Raw genomic sequence first — 18,153 nt, 5'->3', positions numbered from 1 at the left:
CTCCTTAGAATGGGATTGTACGTTTTGGTAAACGTAGAAAATTGAGTCCACGATTCAAAGTACCATATGAGATTTCAGAGAGAATTGGACCAGTTGCTTATCGTTTAGCACTACCTCCAAAGCTATCACAGATTCATGATGTCTTTTACGTATCTATATTAAGGAGATACAGAAGTGATCCTTCCCACATCCTCCAAAAACAACCTATCGAGTTGAGAGAAGATTTAACATATGAAGAGGAACCAGTAGAGATCACTGCCAAAGAAGAAAGGTTTTAAGGAGCAAGATAATACTCCTAATTAAAGTTCGATAGAGTAACCACTCTACTAAATAAGCTACTTAGGAAAAAGAAAAGAATATGCGAATTCAATTCCCGCATTTATTCCCTTCACCAGGTATGTAAAATTTCGAGAACGAAATTTCTTTTAGGAGGAGATAATTATTATACCCGGCCCATTAAAATAAAAAAAATCCATAAACTTATATATATATATATATATAAAAATTATTATTATTAAAATAAAATTAAAAAAATAATAATAATAATAAATAAATAAATAAATAAACATTAAAAAGCTCTGGTTTCTTCCCGAAACCAGAGCACTCACTTTTCTTCGTCACCTTTTCTTCTCACGAAGAAACAGAAAAGCTCTGTTATTTTCTTAAAAAAATTTCTTTTTATTAATCCAAATCTCCTCCCCTTAACCCAATCAATACATAAATTTCCAAAATTCTCAGCTAGGTCCTTATTTAAACTAATATCCTGATCAGAAATTCAATAATTTTTTCCAGAGCCTCCAATAATTGGATAGGTGAGTTTTATCCCTTTTATTCGAATTATTACGATATAATTTATTTTCTCTACTATTAAATAGTGATTTTGTGATTTGAAAATTAAAAGGGGATAAATTTTAGTTAGACGCAATTAATGAGATTCTATTTTCTTTTGGATCGATGATTTTCATAGGTTGATCCAAATAATATTTATAGTTTATTGTGTATTTTTGTTGAGTTTGTGTAATTTTGGGAGGTCTAGTTATGCCGAAATATTGCCGAATTTTTCTTTAAAATATATATAAAAAAATATTTAAAATTCACATTTTACGTTTTATATTTTCATCATAGAATATTTATTTATCACTTAATATATTATTTTTCTTCTTAATTCTAGGGGAGGACCCAGCTTCTAGTTTAGATAATAGGGGTGTTCTTGTGAACTAAACCTATTTTGTCCTCAGTACAGGTGAGTAGATAAATATATAATATTGATACTTTTCTTAAATATATATTTATATATATATGCTATTTTATTTATTTAAAATGGGAATGGATAAAACAGATTTATATTTCTTAAATGAATGAAAATTGAATTTAAAGCACAGCTAAATAAATAGCCGATTACACTCTGTATGTAACGACCCGGAAACCGGACCGCTACCGGCGCTAGGATTCAGATCGACTTAAGGTCGCCGGAACCCATAGCAAGCCTACTGTGCATCCTGTATACCTGATAAAATCCCAAACATGAATTTTCATAAAAATTTAAACTTTTCATATACCAAGCTCGACCTGTACATTCCTCATAAACTGTAAACATAAAATCCACACTAGAGCTCTCATCAAATACTCTAGTATGGTCAACATCATATACATCAAGCTTGGATCAACATAACTCAATATTAAAGTTTTACATAATAATCATGTTCACTGGGACTTACAGAAACATAAACTAGGGCAAAGCACAAATCTATCCATTATATATTACCTGTCCACTACTAACTATTACATAAACTATAAGCCTCTAGCCGACTTCCCGAGCTATTCTTGACCCTACAAACCTGGGATTAGGGGAAAGGGGTAAGCTACAAGAGCCTAGTGAGCAGAACCATAAAAACAGTTTAATAAACATATGCTTTGCCATGAATATGTTAGGGATAATATTGAAGAGTTTTGCCATGAATATTACACTGTGTAGTGCTATTCAAGAGTTTATGCAGGTGCCATACATCTTGTTCCTCAAACTAAGCTTGAACCTGATAATGAACACCCATCAATGTTGCCACCTCCTTTGAGGAGGCAACCAGGAAGGCCAAGGAAGGCTAGAAAGAGAGATGAGAGTGAACCACCAGCAAGAGGAAGGAGGACAACAACTGTCACTTGTGCTAGGTGCTTACAAACAGGCTACAATAAGAGAACTTGTCAATATGCTACTGTTGGGGTAGCTATACCTTTGTTTGCTTGCATATAATGAATCTATTTTAACTTTTTTAACATTTTTATGTATTTCTCTAATTGCAGGCAAGTATGGCTGCAAGTCAAAAGAAGAGAAAACACACTACTGCATCAGGTACGGGGACTTCAAGAGGGGTTAATACTAACCAAGTGGGATCAAGTGCTGGACCAACTATCTAAAGGAGCCTTTGGAATATCAAATAATCATTTTGAGAATGTTGTTAGTTGATAGGTTATAATTTGTACATTTTGGGAAAACATGTATTTTGGGGCATTGTATTGAGCTTTTTGTCTATTTGGAAATATTGTAAATCTGTGCACAAATTCTTTTTTGGGGGAGTTTATCATAGATATTGGTACAGTGCTAGAGATATTGGTCTTACTTGACCATTAAAATGGCAGTAATAGATGTATGACATTGTAATGATCAAGTCTGATTTTGTAAAGTCTCATTTTGTAATGCATATTTGAACAAAAAGGACATATTAATGAAGTTATGCTTTTAATTTCATTTGCTCAGCTCCAATTTTATTCATTGTGCATTTATAAAATTTGTTTGTACTTGATATTAAGTTACAGTTAGATAAATGTAACATTATCACTCTTCTATTACTTTTAATTTTATAACTTTTTAGTCCATCTATTTACGTATTCAAAATTTCTTAGTCCTTTAAGTTTTGAAGTTTACAATTTTTCAGTCCTTATATATTAAATTTTGAAACTATTAGGTCCTCCAGTTTTGAATCATTACAACTGTTTGGTCCTTCATTTTAATCATTCACTTACAAGAAACTAACATGCTAAAATTCCACTCATCTAACTTAGATAAATAGTACAGAATTCATTCATGCATAAAGAACATACTAAATCTGGTTCAAAATAACTTCTATCTTCTGCAGCTTTATATAGTGCATCTAAACAACTTTTTACGCTATTTTTATAGCAAACACTATCAAGAGTAACAATATAATTATCATACAATCCTTCATTTGGTTCAAAATAACTTCAATCTTTTGCAGCTTTACATGCAATTTTTTTGTCTCTTCATTAATCTTCATCAACTCTTCTTTAGTCTCTGCAATCATTCTTGATAAGTTGGCCTTGAATACCTCTAACCCTTCACCTATACTGTTTGATGTTGGAGAGTTCACATTTGTTGGAATGCACCACCCAAGAAATGACCCACATTTGTTATCTCGACAGTAATAATACAACTTGTTTGGATTACTAACAGATTCAGATATGCGAACCCCCACTCACTACTCTTTTCCCACGGCAGCAATTCACATTCATGTAACCACCATCCCAGCTTCCCATCGATCCGCTGATGCCAGACATTCTCGCGAAGATTGAATGAATCCTTTAGGTGCTTGATTGTCGGCTATTATGAACGGAGGTGGGATCCTTTCACTGCTTCATCAATGTTGAAGATAGTCCCTCATAGAGAGTATGCTGAAAAGGGTAAAATTGGAGGTGAGAGAGTAAATGGAGGATTGTTTGCCGAGAGATGATGAGAGTTTGCTTCTAGAGTTGTGATCGGACTGTTATGACAAACCCAACCCTTCATTTCTGCTTAATAGGGATTGAAAAGGGTAAAATTGGATTTTCAAAATATTCTCTCTCCTTTTCATCTATTTTTTCACGGAAAAGAGGGTAAAAGTGGATGGAAGGACTGATTTGTTAATGGTTTGATTATATAATGACGTTTTAATAGATTTCTGAAAATGCAGGGACTGACTTGTTAATAATGGCAATATCCAGGGACTAAATTATAAATCTCCCTTAAATTAATAATATGCCGAATGTATATAAACTCAGATATTGGTAATAGATTTTTTTACTTAGCTACATTAATAAATGCAAGTAAAATACAACCATATAAATAATTAAATAAATACATTGATAAATAAAAAAATGAAGCTGAAAATAACAAATTAGCGGTAAAAAAAATTAATAAGAATGTAAATAAATCGAATTGAATTTTGAAAAGTTTAAGTTTAGTTCATCAAAATTTTTTCAAGATCGAGTCAAACTCGAGTTTTACATATTTTAAAATGGAGCAGAATATTAATAAATTGAGGTTTGGTTCATTTAATAAATAAACTAAAATGTGTCAAGATTTTATTAAGTTTAATATTAAATAATTTATAAATAATTTAATTTATTTTTAATTATAATAAATTTTAATTTAAAATTAATAAGTTTATTAATTTTAATTAAATAAATACGTACACATATCAATTTGTAAATTTATAAAATATAAAAATTTTTAAATTTTAATGAGTTAAATATCTATAAATTTTATCAATGTAATTGAATCGAAAAAATCTAAATTTTAGAAAATTTATTCTTAACTCATGTGGTTGAAATTTGGTTTTAATTCATTTAAAAATCAGCTTCGAGGATGGTTGAAAACGACACAACACGGAAAGAAAGGCATCGTTTTTCTTCATTGCATGCAAAATAAAATAAATAAGTTAAAAGACAAACAATCCCAAAATGAATCCTTAATTTTTCTACAATCAGAAAATGACCCATATTTATAAAAATTTCTTTGACTTCTTCCTTGATAAAAAGAAGAAAGCAACCTTTACTTTTTAAGATCACCGTTGATATAAAATACTATAAAATAACAGCAAATTCATTTAAAAATTTATATATTTATATCAAATTAATATAAATTCAATCTAAATTAAAATTTAAAAATTTATATATTTATATTACAAATTAATATAAATTCAATCTAAATTAAAATTGTCCTCGTGCGAATTCAATTATGACAAGACATTGAGCAAAGGAATTCGCAATTAAGCCATATTATTAATTGATTAATTAGGGTAATGATCATTTTCGAGCCGTAGAAGCATCTCAACGACTTGGCTCATGGTGGGCCTATCATCTCTGCATTCCTCCACGCATTTTAATGCCACTCCAACAAGACCTTCCAATTTTCTTCTATTATAGTCCATTCCAATGGCAGGATCAGTGATCTCTTCAACCCACCAACTCTTTGCAAACGCTCCATGTTTCTTCTCCTTCACCCACTCGACCAACCTTTCGTGTTCCACCAATCTGCCTTTATCAGCAACACGTCCACCCATTGATGGGCTCCTTCCGGTGACCATCTCTAACACCACCACGCCATAGCTGTAGACATCCACTTTGGAGGTGATGGGCAGATTAAATATCCATTCTGGAGCCATGTAACCTCTTGTTCCTCTTATCTTTGAGAAGCTTGAATTGTGCAGCTGACCTCTGCTTAGTAGCCGAGATAGACCAAAATCTGATACCTTAGGCTCGTAATCAGCATCTAGCAGTATATTCTGTGGCTTTACGTCACAATGTAGAACCCACTCTAAGCATTCTTCATGCAAATAAGCTAGGCCTTTAGCAGTCCCCAATGCGATTTTATACCTCTTTTCCCAATCAAGTTCCATGGAAGAGAGGTTTTTAGCCAAGGATCCTTCCTCCATATTCGCATAGACCAAAAGCCTGTGCTTTTTGTCTGCACAGTAACCCCACATCTCTATTAAGTTCATGTGATTAAGCTTCCCAACTGTGCTTACTTCTGCTAGAAATTCAGCTTCTCCTTGGCTTGCACTGTTTAATCGTTTGATTGCTGCAACTCTTTTATCATCTAATACCCCTTTATAGACAATTCCAGTAGCTCCTCTGCCAATTTCTTCACTGAAATTTCTTGTTGCTTCTTTAAGTTCTGAGTAGCTAAATCTTCTGAAATCAGTAGCATGAAAGTAGTCTTCAGAAGTTGAATATATCTTTTGCTGTCTAGTGAAGTAAAGCCACAACAAAACCAAGGAAAGAATCTCAATTATCCCAGTTGAAATAACAAAACCAAGCAAGAACTTTAGTGACCAGTTTCCATTTGATTTATCATACCTTCTGTCAAGCTGCTTAACAGCTCCAGCAGGACAATCTAGGTTTTGTTCTTTAGCTGACCAGTGTTTGGAAGGACGATTTTTTGGCACTTTCAAATAGAAATCTCCTTTGAAATTGGGCGCAATATACCCATTGAGCAATTGTAACTTTGGAAAACAATAAGGAATATTGTCAGGGTGGTTCTGGTAGAAGAATTTGAATATGAATCCTTTACAATCATATCTTCGTAGGCATACTTCCTTGCACATCTCCAGAGTATAATTCTCAAAGATATCAAAATCATAGCCGTACATTTCAACGTGAGGTAATCCAATGAAGGTAGCCTCGGTCTCAACACTAGAAACTTCTGGTTCGCAGCCTAAAGACAAATCAGCTGGATTTTTAATTTTATATCCTGGAAGGCAAGAACATTTCCTACCAAAGCTAGGAATATATTTACACACACTATTAGGTCCGCAAGCTCCATGAATCTTGCAGGGTTGAGAAAAGACTTGCCATGAAACTACCCAACTTCCATTCCCATTTTCTCTGCTGTATAATCGAAGATTACCATCAAAATCAAGGGTCAATCTTCGCTGAAGTTGCTGTCCATAATCCATAGAAGAGAAACTGAAATTATCTGATGAAGTAAAATTACCAAAGGAGTCGAGTAAAGCGATTCTGCTGCTGTTGTACGATGATCTCCCAGCTTCCCGGCTCAAAAGCCAATGGTCTGGCCAGAAAGCACTTGAGACTTCAGGACCATCATAAACAAGACGAAGAACATTGTCATCATCAAAAAATAGCTTGTAGAAACCAGAAGAAAAGTTTTTCAATCTTCTTGAGGAAACTAGAAGAGAGTCTCTAGTGAGTGGCTGTAGAGGAAGAAGGGTATCTGTAGGTGAAGCAAAGCTTTGCCATAGAATGACACGCTCTCTACTAGTAATTAGAACAAGATTTCCAATATCATAAAGCTGTAAATAAGATGAAGAGAAAGAGAAAGTGTTGGATTCCCAAACAACGGATTTACCAGCATCTGTCAATATGAGATTTCCATTTTTAAGCAGAGAAAGCTTTGAGTTTCTTCCATTAACGGGCAGATCTCTGTTTGCCATCCAGACTACAGTACAACTATTAGAACAAGAGGGTTCAGTGAACCATATAGCGAAAGAATAAGCATTATCTCCAACTGGGTAAAAGCCGGCAGTGAAAATGGCATTAGGTGAAATCAGAACATGGTCTGGCCTATCAATGGAGAGAGATGATCCTTGGTTTAAAGTGATGGAATCACCATGAATAGTTGAAGTTGAAGAAGAAGCAGGTGGAGGTGATATAATAAGAAAGAAAACAATCAAGAGGAAAGGAGTAGCCATATGTACTGAACTTGCTGAAAATTGAGAAAAGGAAGATCGTGCTTCATCTTCAACAAGCCATAACGATGGCTGCATGTATAATTTAAAAGGGATCACTGATCAAATAGATTGGATCATTTCCTTAATATATTGCTTTTGTTGGATTATATTGTGATAATAACTATATGAAAGGTACACTTGGAATTGAACGTTGGACTTTAGACTATTCAACGAGCCATAAGGACCGCAACATCGCGAGTATTCTCTTCTTCTTTTTTTTTTTTTTATCTAATATTGTTAATGAATGCTGATGTAGCATTTAAAAATTAATTAAAAATAATTTTTAATTAGAATACATTACATCTTAATCCTTAAAATTTTATAAAATATATAATTTAATTTAAATATTTATAAATTTAGTTATAAAATTTTATTTTATAATAAAAATCATTGAGAAGTGAAAAGTTAGAATAGAAACAACTTTTTGGACTTGAATTTAGATGCATGTTGTACAAGATGTTTAATTTAATTTTTATTTTATTAATTTACTTTAAAATATTAAATTTAATAAACATGTCAGATTAATTTAATATATATATATATAAATTTAATATATATATATATATATATATATATACTTATTGTAAATTTGTAAGAATATCGGAGTGAATTATAACTAAAAAGAAATATCAGATTTTTATCTTATTATTTTTTATATATAAAGTATTAAAATTGCATTTTAAAAAAATTAATTTATAAATATACGAACTTTTTAGTAATTATAATATTTAAGAATTAATCTATAAAAATATTGGGACTAATTTCAATTAAATATATAAAATTTAAATTAAGAGATTATTTTATTAATCAAATAAAATTTAATGGACTAAATTTAAAGATATAAAAATTAAAATATAATTTTATTAAATATTACGGAGTAATTTGTAATTTATCAGTGATATTTAGTAGAGTTAGAGAAAAATCTCACTTTATTTTTTTAGAACTGAAAATTGGAGGAGGAGAACAATTTTTCAAATTTATTCTGATGCACTTACTACATATTAAATTAAATTTGTAAGTGCGAAAACCTCACTTTATTAATTGCATAAAAGTACATGATCTTTTTTATTATAAATTACAATATAGAATCCTACTTGAAAATGTGTTAAATCTAGGGGTGAGCATTTGGTACCGAACCGAACTAAATAAACCAAAAATTAAAATTTTAGTGTTTATGAAAATCGAACTGAATTGATTTTGGTCAAAAACCGAATCGAATCGAATCGGTCTGATTCAGTTCAATTCGATTCGGTTTGATCGGTTTCGATTTTTAATAATTTTTTTACACTTTAGTTTTAGTATTTACAAATTTAATTAAATATTTTAATTTTAATATGATTTAATTTCTCTATATTATTGAAAAAACATATTATTATCACTAATCGGTTCGATTTTTTTGATTTTTTTCTGATCAAAACCGAACCGAATCGAAATAACCAAAATTTTTGAAATTAAAAACCGAACCAAACAGAAATGTATAAAAAGCTGAACTAAATTTTTAAATCAATTCGATTCGATCGATTTTTTCGGTTTGAACCGAATACTGCTCACCTACCTCTAGTTAAATCACATTGTAATTTAAATACTAAGATATATTTGGAGAGATGTCAGAAATAATATAAAATTAAATATAATTATAATAATTAATTTATATATTACTATAATATAAAAAATAAAAGTGAATAATAATTTTAAAATAATTAAAAAATAATATAAAAATTATTGGATGGATAAAATAATATTTTATATATTTTCACATATATCTCAATTTCACATATTTCAATTAACTAAATATATTTTTCATTTAATAATAATTAAATTTTTTATAATTAAAATAATTACTATTAAAAAAGTAAAAATGTATAAAAATTATGAAAAGGCCAAAATTATTAATAATTACGGACTTTTTTTTATAGAAAAAGGTTGGCTCTAAATTCCTATATTCATTATAGTGTATTTTCATCCTTTATTCTAAAAAGGAAAAGGAATGTTTTGTGATGATTTAATAGTTAGATACAATAAAAATTAAACAAATTAAAATTAATAATGTTTAGTACTATAATTTTTATTATTATATTACTAAAAAAATTTTAAAACTAATAATTTTTCTTAAAACATATTAAATATCGATATATTAAGAAGTTAATATAAATTATAAAGAAAAATTTTCAAAAATAAGCACATTATTTATAAAATAAAGGAACAACGGAAAAAAATTTAAAATTAAAAATAAAAATACGTTAAAAAAATTAATAAAATTATAAATAAAATTTAAATAATAAATAAATACGACAATTAAAAATGATTTGCTAAGCATTAGAAAAAATTATTAAAATATTTTTTCTAAAAAATATCTTTTATCAAGTAATAAAGCCTCAATTTATTTATTTTTTTTACAAAGTAAAATAAATTTATTATGGACGAAAAAATATTTTGAGCGGTATTCAATTTAAACTGAAAAATTTAATCGAATTAAATTAATTTAAAAATTCAGTTTAATTTTTTATTAATTTCGTTTCGGTTTGGTTTTTAATTTTAAAAATTTTAATTATTTTAATTCAGTTTGATTTTAATAAAAAAATAAAAAAATTGAACCGAACCGATTAGTGATAATATTATTATTTTCAATAATATAAAGAAATTAGATCATATTAAGATTAAAATATTTCAATTAAATTTTAAAATATTAAAAATAAATTATAAAAATAAAAAAAATTATTAAAAATTTAAATGAATCAAATCGAATTAAATCGAACTAAATCAGACCAATTCAATTCGATTCAATTTTTGATCAAAATCAATTCGATTTAATTTTTTCGATTCTATATTTATTTTATTCAATTCTATTTTAAATCAAATCAACCAATTACGTACGTAGGATATTATATTAAATTAAAGTAATTTATTTAAATTAATTTATTAGTAAGTAAATGCATTAAAGCTGTCAACGAAATTACAGATAAAACATACTAATTATGCCAATTCTTCTCTAGAGGAAGTTTGATTAATTTGGCTAATTAATGATCATTTTCAAGCTTTTCAAGCATCTCAACCACTTGGCTCATGGTGGGCCTATCATCTTTGCATTCCTCCACGCATTTCAATGCCACTCCAACAAGAACTTCCAATTTTCTTCTATCATAGTCCACTCCGATGGCAGCATCTATGATCTCTTCAACCCAGCAACTACTTGTAGAAGCTTCAAGTTTCTTTTCCCTCACCCATTCGACTACCCTTTTGTTCTCCGCCACTCCACAACCACTTTCAGCATCATGGCCATCCATTGATGGGCTCCTTCCGGTCACTATCTCTAACACCACCACCCCATAGCTGTAGACATCCACTTTGGAGGTGATGGGCAGATTAAAGATCCACTCTGGAGCCATGTAACCTCTTGTTCCTCTTATCTTTGAGAAGCTTGAATTGTGAAGCTCGTGACCTCTGCTTAGTAGCCGAGATAGACCAAAATCTGATACTTTAGGCTCATAATTAGCATCCAATAGTATATTTTGTGGCTTTACGTCACAATGCAGAACCCACTCCAAGCATTCCTCATGCAAATAAGCTAGCCCTTTAGCAGTGCCCAATGCGATTTTGAACCTCTTTTCCCAATCAAGTTCCATGGAAGAGAGGTTTTTAGCCAATGATCCTTTCTCCATATTCTCATAAACCAAAAGCCTGTGCTTTTTGTCTGCACAGTAACCCCACATCTCTATTAAGTTCATGTGATTAAGCTTCCCAACAGTGCTTACTTCTGCTAGAAATTCAGCTTCTCCTTGGCTTGCATTGTTTAATCGTTTGATTGCTGCAACTCTTTGATCTGCTAATACCCCTTTATAAACTATTCCAGTAGCTCCTCTACCAATTTCTTCGATGAAATTTCTTGTTGCTTCTTTAAGTTCTGAGTAGCTAAATCTTCTGAAGCCAGTAGCAGCAAGAAAGTATTCTTCAGAAGTTGCAGCTATCATTTGCCGGCTTTTAATGAAATAAAGCCACACCAAAACCATGGAAAGGATCTCAACTATCCCAGTTGCAATAACAAAACCAAGCAAGAACTTTAAGGACCTCTTTCTATCAGATTTAGCATACCTTCTGTCAAGCTGCTTAGCAGCTCCAGCAGGACAAATTAGAGTGAGCTCTTTAGCTGACCAGTGTTTGGAAGGACTGATTTTCGGCACTTTCAAATAGAAATCTCCTTTCAAATTGGGCGTAGTCTGCCCATTTAGCAATTGTAACTTTATGAAACAATAAGGAATATTGTCAGGGTGGTTATGATAGAAGAATTTGAATTCAAACCCTTTACAATCATATCTTCCCAGGCACACTTTCTCACAGTTCTTCAGAGAATAATTTTCAAAGCGACGAAATTCATAGCCGTACATAACAACGTGAGGTAATCGAGTGAATGTAGCAGCGGTTTCAACGCTAGAAACAATAATCTCTGGCTCGCAGCCGAAAGACAAATCAGCAGGATTTTTGATTTTATATCCTGGAAGGCAAGAACATTTCCTACCAAAGCTAGGGACATATTTACACACACTATTAGGTCCGCATGCTCCATGGATCTTGCACGGTTGAGAAACGACTTGCACTGAAATTACCCAACTCCCATTTCCATTCTCTCTGCTATACAAGCGAAGATTACCATCAAAATCAAGGGTCAATCTTCGCTGAAGTTGCTGTCCATAATCAGCAGAAAAGAAACTGAAATTATCTGATGAAGTAAATTTACCAAAGGAGTCGAGTAAAGCGATTCTGGTGCTGTTGTAAGATGATCTACCAGTTTCCCAGCTCAAAAGCCAATGGTCTGGCCAGAAAGCACTTGAAAATTCAGGACCATCATAAACAAGACGAAGAACATTATCATAATGGAAAGATAGCTTGTAGAAACCAGAAGAAAAGTTTGTCAAGCTTCTTGAAGAAACAAGAAGAGAGTCTCTGGTGAGCGGTTGCAGTGGAAGAAGGGTATCTGTAGGTGAATCAAAGCTTTGCCATAGAATGACACGCTCTCTACTAGTAATTAGAACAAGATTTCCAGTATCATAAAGCTGTAAATAAGATGAAGAGAGAGAGAAAGTGTTGGATTCCCAAACAACGGATTTACCAGCATCTGTCAATATGAGATTTCCATTTTTAAGCAGAGACAGCTTTGAGTTTCTTCCATTAACTGGCAGATCTCGGTTTGCCATCCAGACTACAGTGCAACTATTAGAACAAGAGGGTTCAGTGAACCATATAGCGAAGGAATAAGCATTATCCCCGACTGGGTAAAAGCCGGCAGTGAAAATGGCATTAGGTGAAGTCAGAACATGGCCTGGCCTCTCTACGGAGAGAGATGATCTTTGGTTTAAAATGATAGAATCAGTAGGAAAAGTTGAAGATGAAGAAGATGCAGATGAAGGTGATCTAATAAGAAAGAAAACAATCAAGATGAAAGGAGTAGCCATATGACAACACTAGTCAAATAGATTGGACCATTCGTAGAATCCAAGTCTGTGATGTCTTAATATCTTGCTTTCGTTTGATTAGGTTAGTCAATTAGCAGTACCCCACTAGATACAGTATTCAACAAGCCAAAGTGACCATATAATATAAAAAATTATATTATTATTAAGTCTATTCACGTAAAAAAATCTTGACACATGCATTTAAGTTTTAATCCACACATTTTAATTTTGGCATAATAAAATTTTTTAAACCTCTTGTAAATTTGATTTTAAATAAAAATTAGAGTGTATGTCTCCTATCTACGTGTCTTATTGAATGCATTTGTTAATTTAAAAGAAAAACTAATTATTGAATTAGACCTTTTAATCAAATGAAAAAATTGCAACATAAACTTTAATCTATAGGATTTAATCGATGTGGTTGGATTTAGTATTCACTTTATTTTATAAATTCTATTTATTTATATAGGAAGGTGGTATACTTTATTTAAGAAAAATATAAATTTAAGCATAATGAGAGTTCATTTAACCTAAAAAAAAAAAATACTTGAACTTGGTCAAAAGTTCAGAGCACGTTAATTTGGTCCTTTCTCCATATGAAATTGTTTTATTAATAAATTTTAATTTAATGATATTGAATCACAGTTGAATTTCAGTCAATTTTTTTTTTAAAATATTGTTTTTGGTCAATTTCACTCTTTTACCCCGACGTTTTAATTGGAGGAAAAAAAATCTTGAGGAAATCTTGCAGTCTTCTCGAATTGTCAAGCAAGCACCAGCAGAGAGACCATTATGATAGTCCTTTTCCTTGTAAGGCAAAATGATACGGATTAATATTAATTATTAAGGACTAAGGGCAGCTGCAGCCTAATGAATTATCTCTTAAATGCTGCCATTGACCAACCTGCTACGAGGTCAAGAAGAAGAGAATTGAACAATGAGAATCTCGTGTATGAATTGTTAGCTACATGGCTTGTATACACAATCAAAGGCTGGTGCTAAGTTACCAACTCAGCTAACTGTATAAGTTACATTTCACTAACTAAGCTAACAAGCCAACTAACTAATTCTAACTTATTTTTGGCCTTCTTAGTTTGATACTCCCTCTCAAATATATATATACATTAGTAATGTTTAACTAGCTCATGGGATATTTGAATTGTGCAGGATTCAAGACTTTAGTGAATAGATCTACCATTTGCACTTTTGTGTTTATATATTCTAGTTAAATCACACCAATCAACATTTTTTCAGGTATAAAATGACAATTAATCTCTATGTGTTTGGTTCTTTCATGCAAAATAAGATTTTTAGAGATGTGAATAGCAGACATGCTATCACAGAGCAGCTTAACTGGGCTAAGGAACCACTATATTCAAATTTGTCAAGAATGAAAGCAACCAAAGAACTTCTGAAGTAACAATAGCCATGAATCTATACTTTGTCTCTCCTAAACTTTGTGAAACAATAGTTTTCTTTTCAAATTTTCAGCTGATCAAGGATTTGCCAAGAAATATATAGAAGTCTGTTAAAGACCTCCTTGTCTCTGCACAGCTAGCCCAGTCACTTTTAGAGTAAGCAGTCAACCTCATTTCAGAATTTGCAATAAATCTTGACCTAGAGCATTCTTTAAGTACTTAAGCATTCTATAACCAACATCTAAGTGTGTCTATGAGGGCTTGTTCATGAGCTAAGATAGTACATGTACACTATATGCAATGCCTAGTCTGTCAATGTAATATACATTAGTTTTCCTAACATTTGTCTGTAAAGAGTAGGATTAGGAAGCACATTTTCATTTGTATATCCCATTTTCAAGTTCGCTTCCATTAGTATTGAATAAGGTTTAGCACCAAGCAACCCATACTCTTCAAACATATCCAAAATGAACTTCCTTTGTGATATAACTATGTCTTTAGTAGACCTTGCAACTTCAATATCCCAAAAATAATGAAGTGAATCCAAGTCTTTCATCTTAAAACAAGTTTTGTATTGTTCAATAAAGAATCTACTACTGCTGCCAACTATAATATCATCTACATTACACTAATACTGTAACAAAACCACCTTCTACATGCTTAGTGAAGAGTGAATAATCATTTTTGGATTGAATAAATCCTTCCTACAACAAAATTTCAGTGAATTTTATGTTCCATTGCCTTGATGCCTGTTTTAGACCATATAAGGATTTTTGCAACTTGCAAACCAGCTTGGACTTATCCACATAATCCTCCTTAATCTCATATCCCTAGGCAATTTCCATATAGACTTTCTCATTCAAATCTCCATTCAAAAATACATTGTTGACATCTAATTGAGACAAATACCAATCACGTATAGCTGCAAGAGCTAAGAAGGTCCTGACAGTAGTGTGCTTAGCTATTGGGCTAAAAATTTCTTGAAAATCAAATTATGCCATTTGAGTGTAATCCTTTGTAACTAACGTAGCTTTATATCTCTCCATAGTGCCATCAAAGTTGAATTTAACTTTATACACCCACTTGCAACCTACAACCTTGGGTCCTACAAGTAAAGTGGTAATAATTAATGTCTTATTTACTTCAAGTGCATCAAGTTCCTACTGCATAGCATGTTTTTTGTAACGACCCGAAAATCGGACCGCTGCCGGCGCTAGGATCCAGATCGGCTTAAGGCCGCCGGGACCCGTAGCAAGCCTGACATGCAACCTGTAAACCTGTTAATCCCATACATGATCAACAATCATACATAAAAATTAAAATTTTTCTTTCATTCATTCCTCATACACCAAACTCAACCTGTGCATGCACTAAACATAATCATAATCATAAACTTGACCCCTCTGTGGGATCTCATCAATGCCCCAATGGGCGATATACATGTGTTGAGTTGGCTAACATCTAAATCATGTATTTAAAAGGGATAACAACATCCATAGGGTCAAGCACAACTTCTAATCCTCAATATCATTATATATAACATGACTATACAAACTTTACATCATTATACAATTTATCATGTCCACATCCTATCTATTACAAACATATGACTTTACTCTTCTTGACTTCTCTGTCTAGCCCGTACCTGCAATCCTAGGGGATTAGGGAGAAGGGGTGAGTTACTAGAGCCCAGTGAGCAGAATAATAGAAAACAATATTTAAAATCTCATGCCATCATGTAATGCAACACATCACAGCAAATCACATCTCGGATGGTATTGTCACCAATAGTCCTCTACATTCCAAAGTGCCGGGATGTAGACTGGGTACAACCGGTCTTTCTCTTAACATAACATATCATACATACCAATGTGCCAGGGACGTAGAATGGGTACAACCTGGACTTTCTCTTACATAGTGCCAGGGACGTAGAATGGGTACAACCTGGACTTCCATACCATATCATGCCGTAACATCATCATACCATATGAGGACTAAAGGGTCATCCAATAACCAATCCACATCAACATCATAAATGCAATGCAACATATTCGTGGATTCTAATGCAAACAACCTATTTCATCACATGGCATTCATGATGCATGAACATGCTCAACTGTATAATTCATTTGCTTTAAAAACATAAGGTTTATTCTACTCACCTTTGGCTGAAGCTCTACTGACTCGGAAGCAGCTGAACTCACTGCTGGGGTCCTCGGTTCCTCGGGTCCGAACCTACACAGGTGGACTCAAATGAGGGACCAAACAACTAGAACATAACTCTAAAAACATCCCCCAAAAACCCCCTAAAACACCTCAAAACAATCATGCAAAAACATGCAAAGGAAGGCTGGACAGGGCAGGTTCGGCGGCACCTTCGGCTGCCGAAAGTCCCTCCAGAGCCGAAACCCAGGCAGGTTCGGCGGCACCTTCGGCGGCCGAAAGTCCCAGACAGAGACGAAAGTCTCTTTTCGGGGGCAACTTCGGCAGCCGAAAGGCCTGCCTCCCCAGCCATGTTCGGCGGCCGAAAGTCCTTCGGCTGCCGAACCTGGTTTCTGCCAAAGGGCAGAAACTTGGTTCCCTTTGCACAAAAACTTCTCCTTCCCATTCCAACATGCATATAACTCATTCCAATCATACAAATGTACATACATTGGCTCCTAGGGGCTTCAAACTACCTAAAACCCCAACTACAACACACAACAACAACACATTGCTCATAAACACAACATAAACTCAAAAACCTAACTATGAGCTAAACATGCATTCTACCCCATAGATCTTGCATAAAACTTACTTAAAACATTCAATGAGCTTAAGATCGGCTCTTACCTCTTGAAGATCGAGAGAGAGACGACCTAAACTCGGAGATGGGAGAGATTTGGGTTCTTGAACCTCAAAGCTCCAAAACTTGCTCAAAACTTGCAAATCTTCAAAACAAAGCAAAAACTTGTGAAAATCTTGAAAGATCTGAAGGAAATGACTCAAGATTGGTGAGGAACGGCGGAGAACTCACCTTGGCCGACAATGGGGAGAAAAGCTCGCCCATTTTCGGCTAAGGGACCCTTTTATAGTGGCTGGCTAGGCCACGTTCGGGGGCCGAACGTGCCTCCGCATGCATGCCATGTTCGGCGGCTGAACTTGAGGTTCGGCGGCCGAACCTGGGCTTCCCTCACTTATGCCTTCGGGGACCTAAGGCTCACCCGAAATGTATGCATGTTCGGCGGCCGAACTTTGAGTTTCGGCGGCCAAACCTGAGCTTTCCTCCAAGGTTGTTTTTATTCAAAAACTCATTTCCTCTTTACTTAAAAATCATCAAAAAACATTAAAACATTTCATGAAAACATGGTTTTACCCTTCTAGAGGTCTCCGACATCCGAGATTCCATAGGATGATAGGAATTCCGATACCGGAGTCTAGCCGGGTATTACATTCTCCCCCCTTAAGAACATTCGTCCCCGAATGTTCCTCAACTAACACATAGCATGGCATACACATATCAATCATGCAAAGCACATAAAACTCACAGGGAACTAACCTCAGAAAAGATAAGGGTATTGCTGGAGCATGGACTCCCGTGTCTCCCAGGTGCACTCTTCCATATTGTGGTGGTTCCACAGGACTTTCACCATCGGGATTTTCTTGTTTCTCAGCTTTCTGATCTGGGTGTCTATGATCCGCACTGGCTGCTCAACATAGGTGAGATCCTCTTGGATCTCCACATCAGGCTCACTAAGAACCTTGCCCGGATCTGACACAAATTTCCTC

General features: G+C 33.3%; 3 protein-coding genes across 3 annotated transcripts; all 3 read right to left on the bottom strand.

Annotated features, from left to right (window-relative positions):
• Positions 1-4,998: 4,998 nt before the first annotated feature.
• On the bottom strand, positions 4,999-7,613 carry LOC110618222 (putative receptor protein kinase ZmPK1). The gene has a single exon (XM_021761347.2). It carries the CDS (start codon positions 7,554-7,556, stop codon positions 5,061-5,063), a length of 2,496 nt encoding a protein of 831 aa, XP_021617039.2. The 5' UTR covers positions 7,557-7,613; the 3' UTR covers positions 4,999-5,060.
• Positions 7,614-10,421: 2,808 nt separating this feature from the next.
• On the bottom strand, positions 10,422-12,988 carry LOC110608321 (putative receptor protein kinase ZmPK1). Its single transcript, XM_043957340.1, has one exon. The coding sequence runs from the start codon at positions 12,965-12,967 to the stop codon at positions 10,538-10,540; it is 2,430 nt and encodes an 809-aa protein (XP_043813275.1). The 5' UTR covers positions 12,968-12,988; the 3' UTR covers positions 10,422-10,537.
• Positions 12,989-14,454: 1,466 nt separating this feature from the next.
• On the bottom strand, positions 14,455-14,941 carry LOC122723834 (uncharacterized mitochondrial protein AtMg00810-like). Its single transcript, XM_043957723.1, has 2 exons — positions 14,712-14,941; positions 14,455-14,584 (listed from the first exon to the last, which is right to left on the bottom strand). Exons 1-2 carry the CDS (start codon positions 14,939-14,941, stop codon positions 14,455-14,457), a joined length of 360 nt encoding a protein of 119 aa, XP_043813658.1.
• Between the last annotated feature and the right edge of the window lie 3,212 nt (positions 14,942-18,153).

The sequence above is a fragment of the Manihot esculenta genome, chromosome 6 (genome assembly GCF_001659605.2).
Source record: "Manihot esculenta cultivar AM560-2 chromosome 6, M.esculenta_v8, whole genome shotgun sequence".
NCBI classification, from domain to species: Eukaryota; Viridiplantae; Streptophyta; class Magnoliopsida; order Malpighiales; family Euphorbiaceae; genus Manihot; species Manihot esculenta.
Note: the sequence above shows the minus strand (reverse complement) of the source record. Positions and strands in the feature narration are given on the sequence as shown.

Bases quoted from the DNA above. Each gene is read 5' to 3' on its own strand.
- LOC110618222 (XM_021761347.2), bottom strand. From the start codon at position 7,556: ATGCAGCCATCGTTATGGCTTGTTGAAGATGAAGCACGATCTTCCTTT.
- LOC110608321 (XM_043957340.1), bottom strand. From the start codon at position 12,967: ATGGCTACTCCTTTCATCTTGATTGTTTTCTTTCTTATTAGATCACCT.
- LOC122723834 (XM_043957723.1), bottom strand. From the start codon at position 14,941: ATGAAAGACTTGGATTCACTTCATTATTTTTGGGATATTGAAGTTGCA. The intron at 14,585-14,711 runs GTATATTACATT...AGAATGCTCTAG, and splicing joins CAAATGTTAGGAAAACTAAT to GTCAAGATTTATTGCAAATT.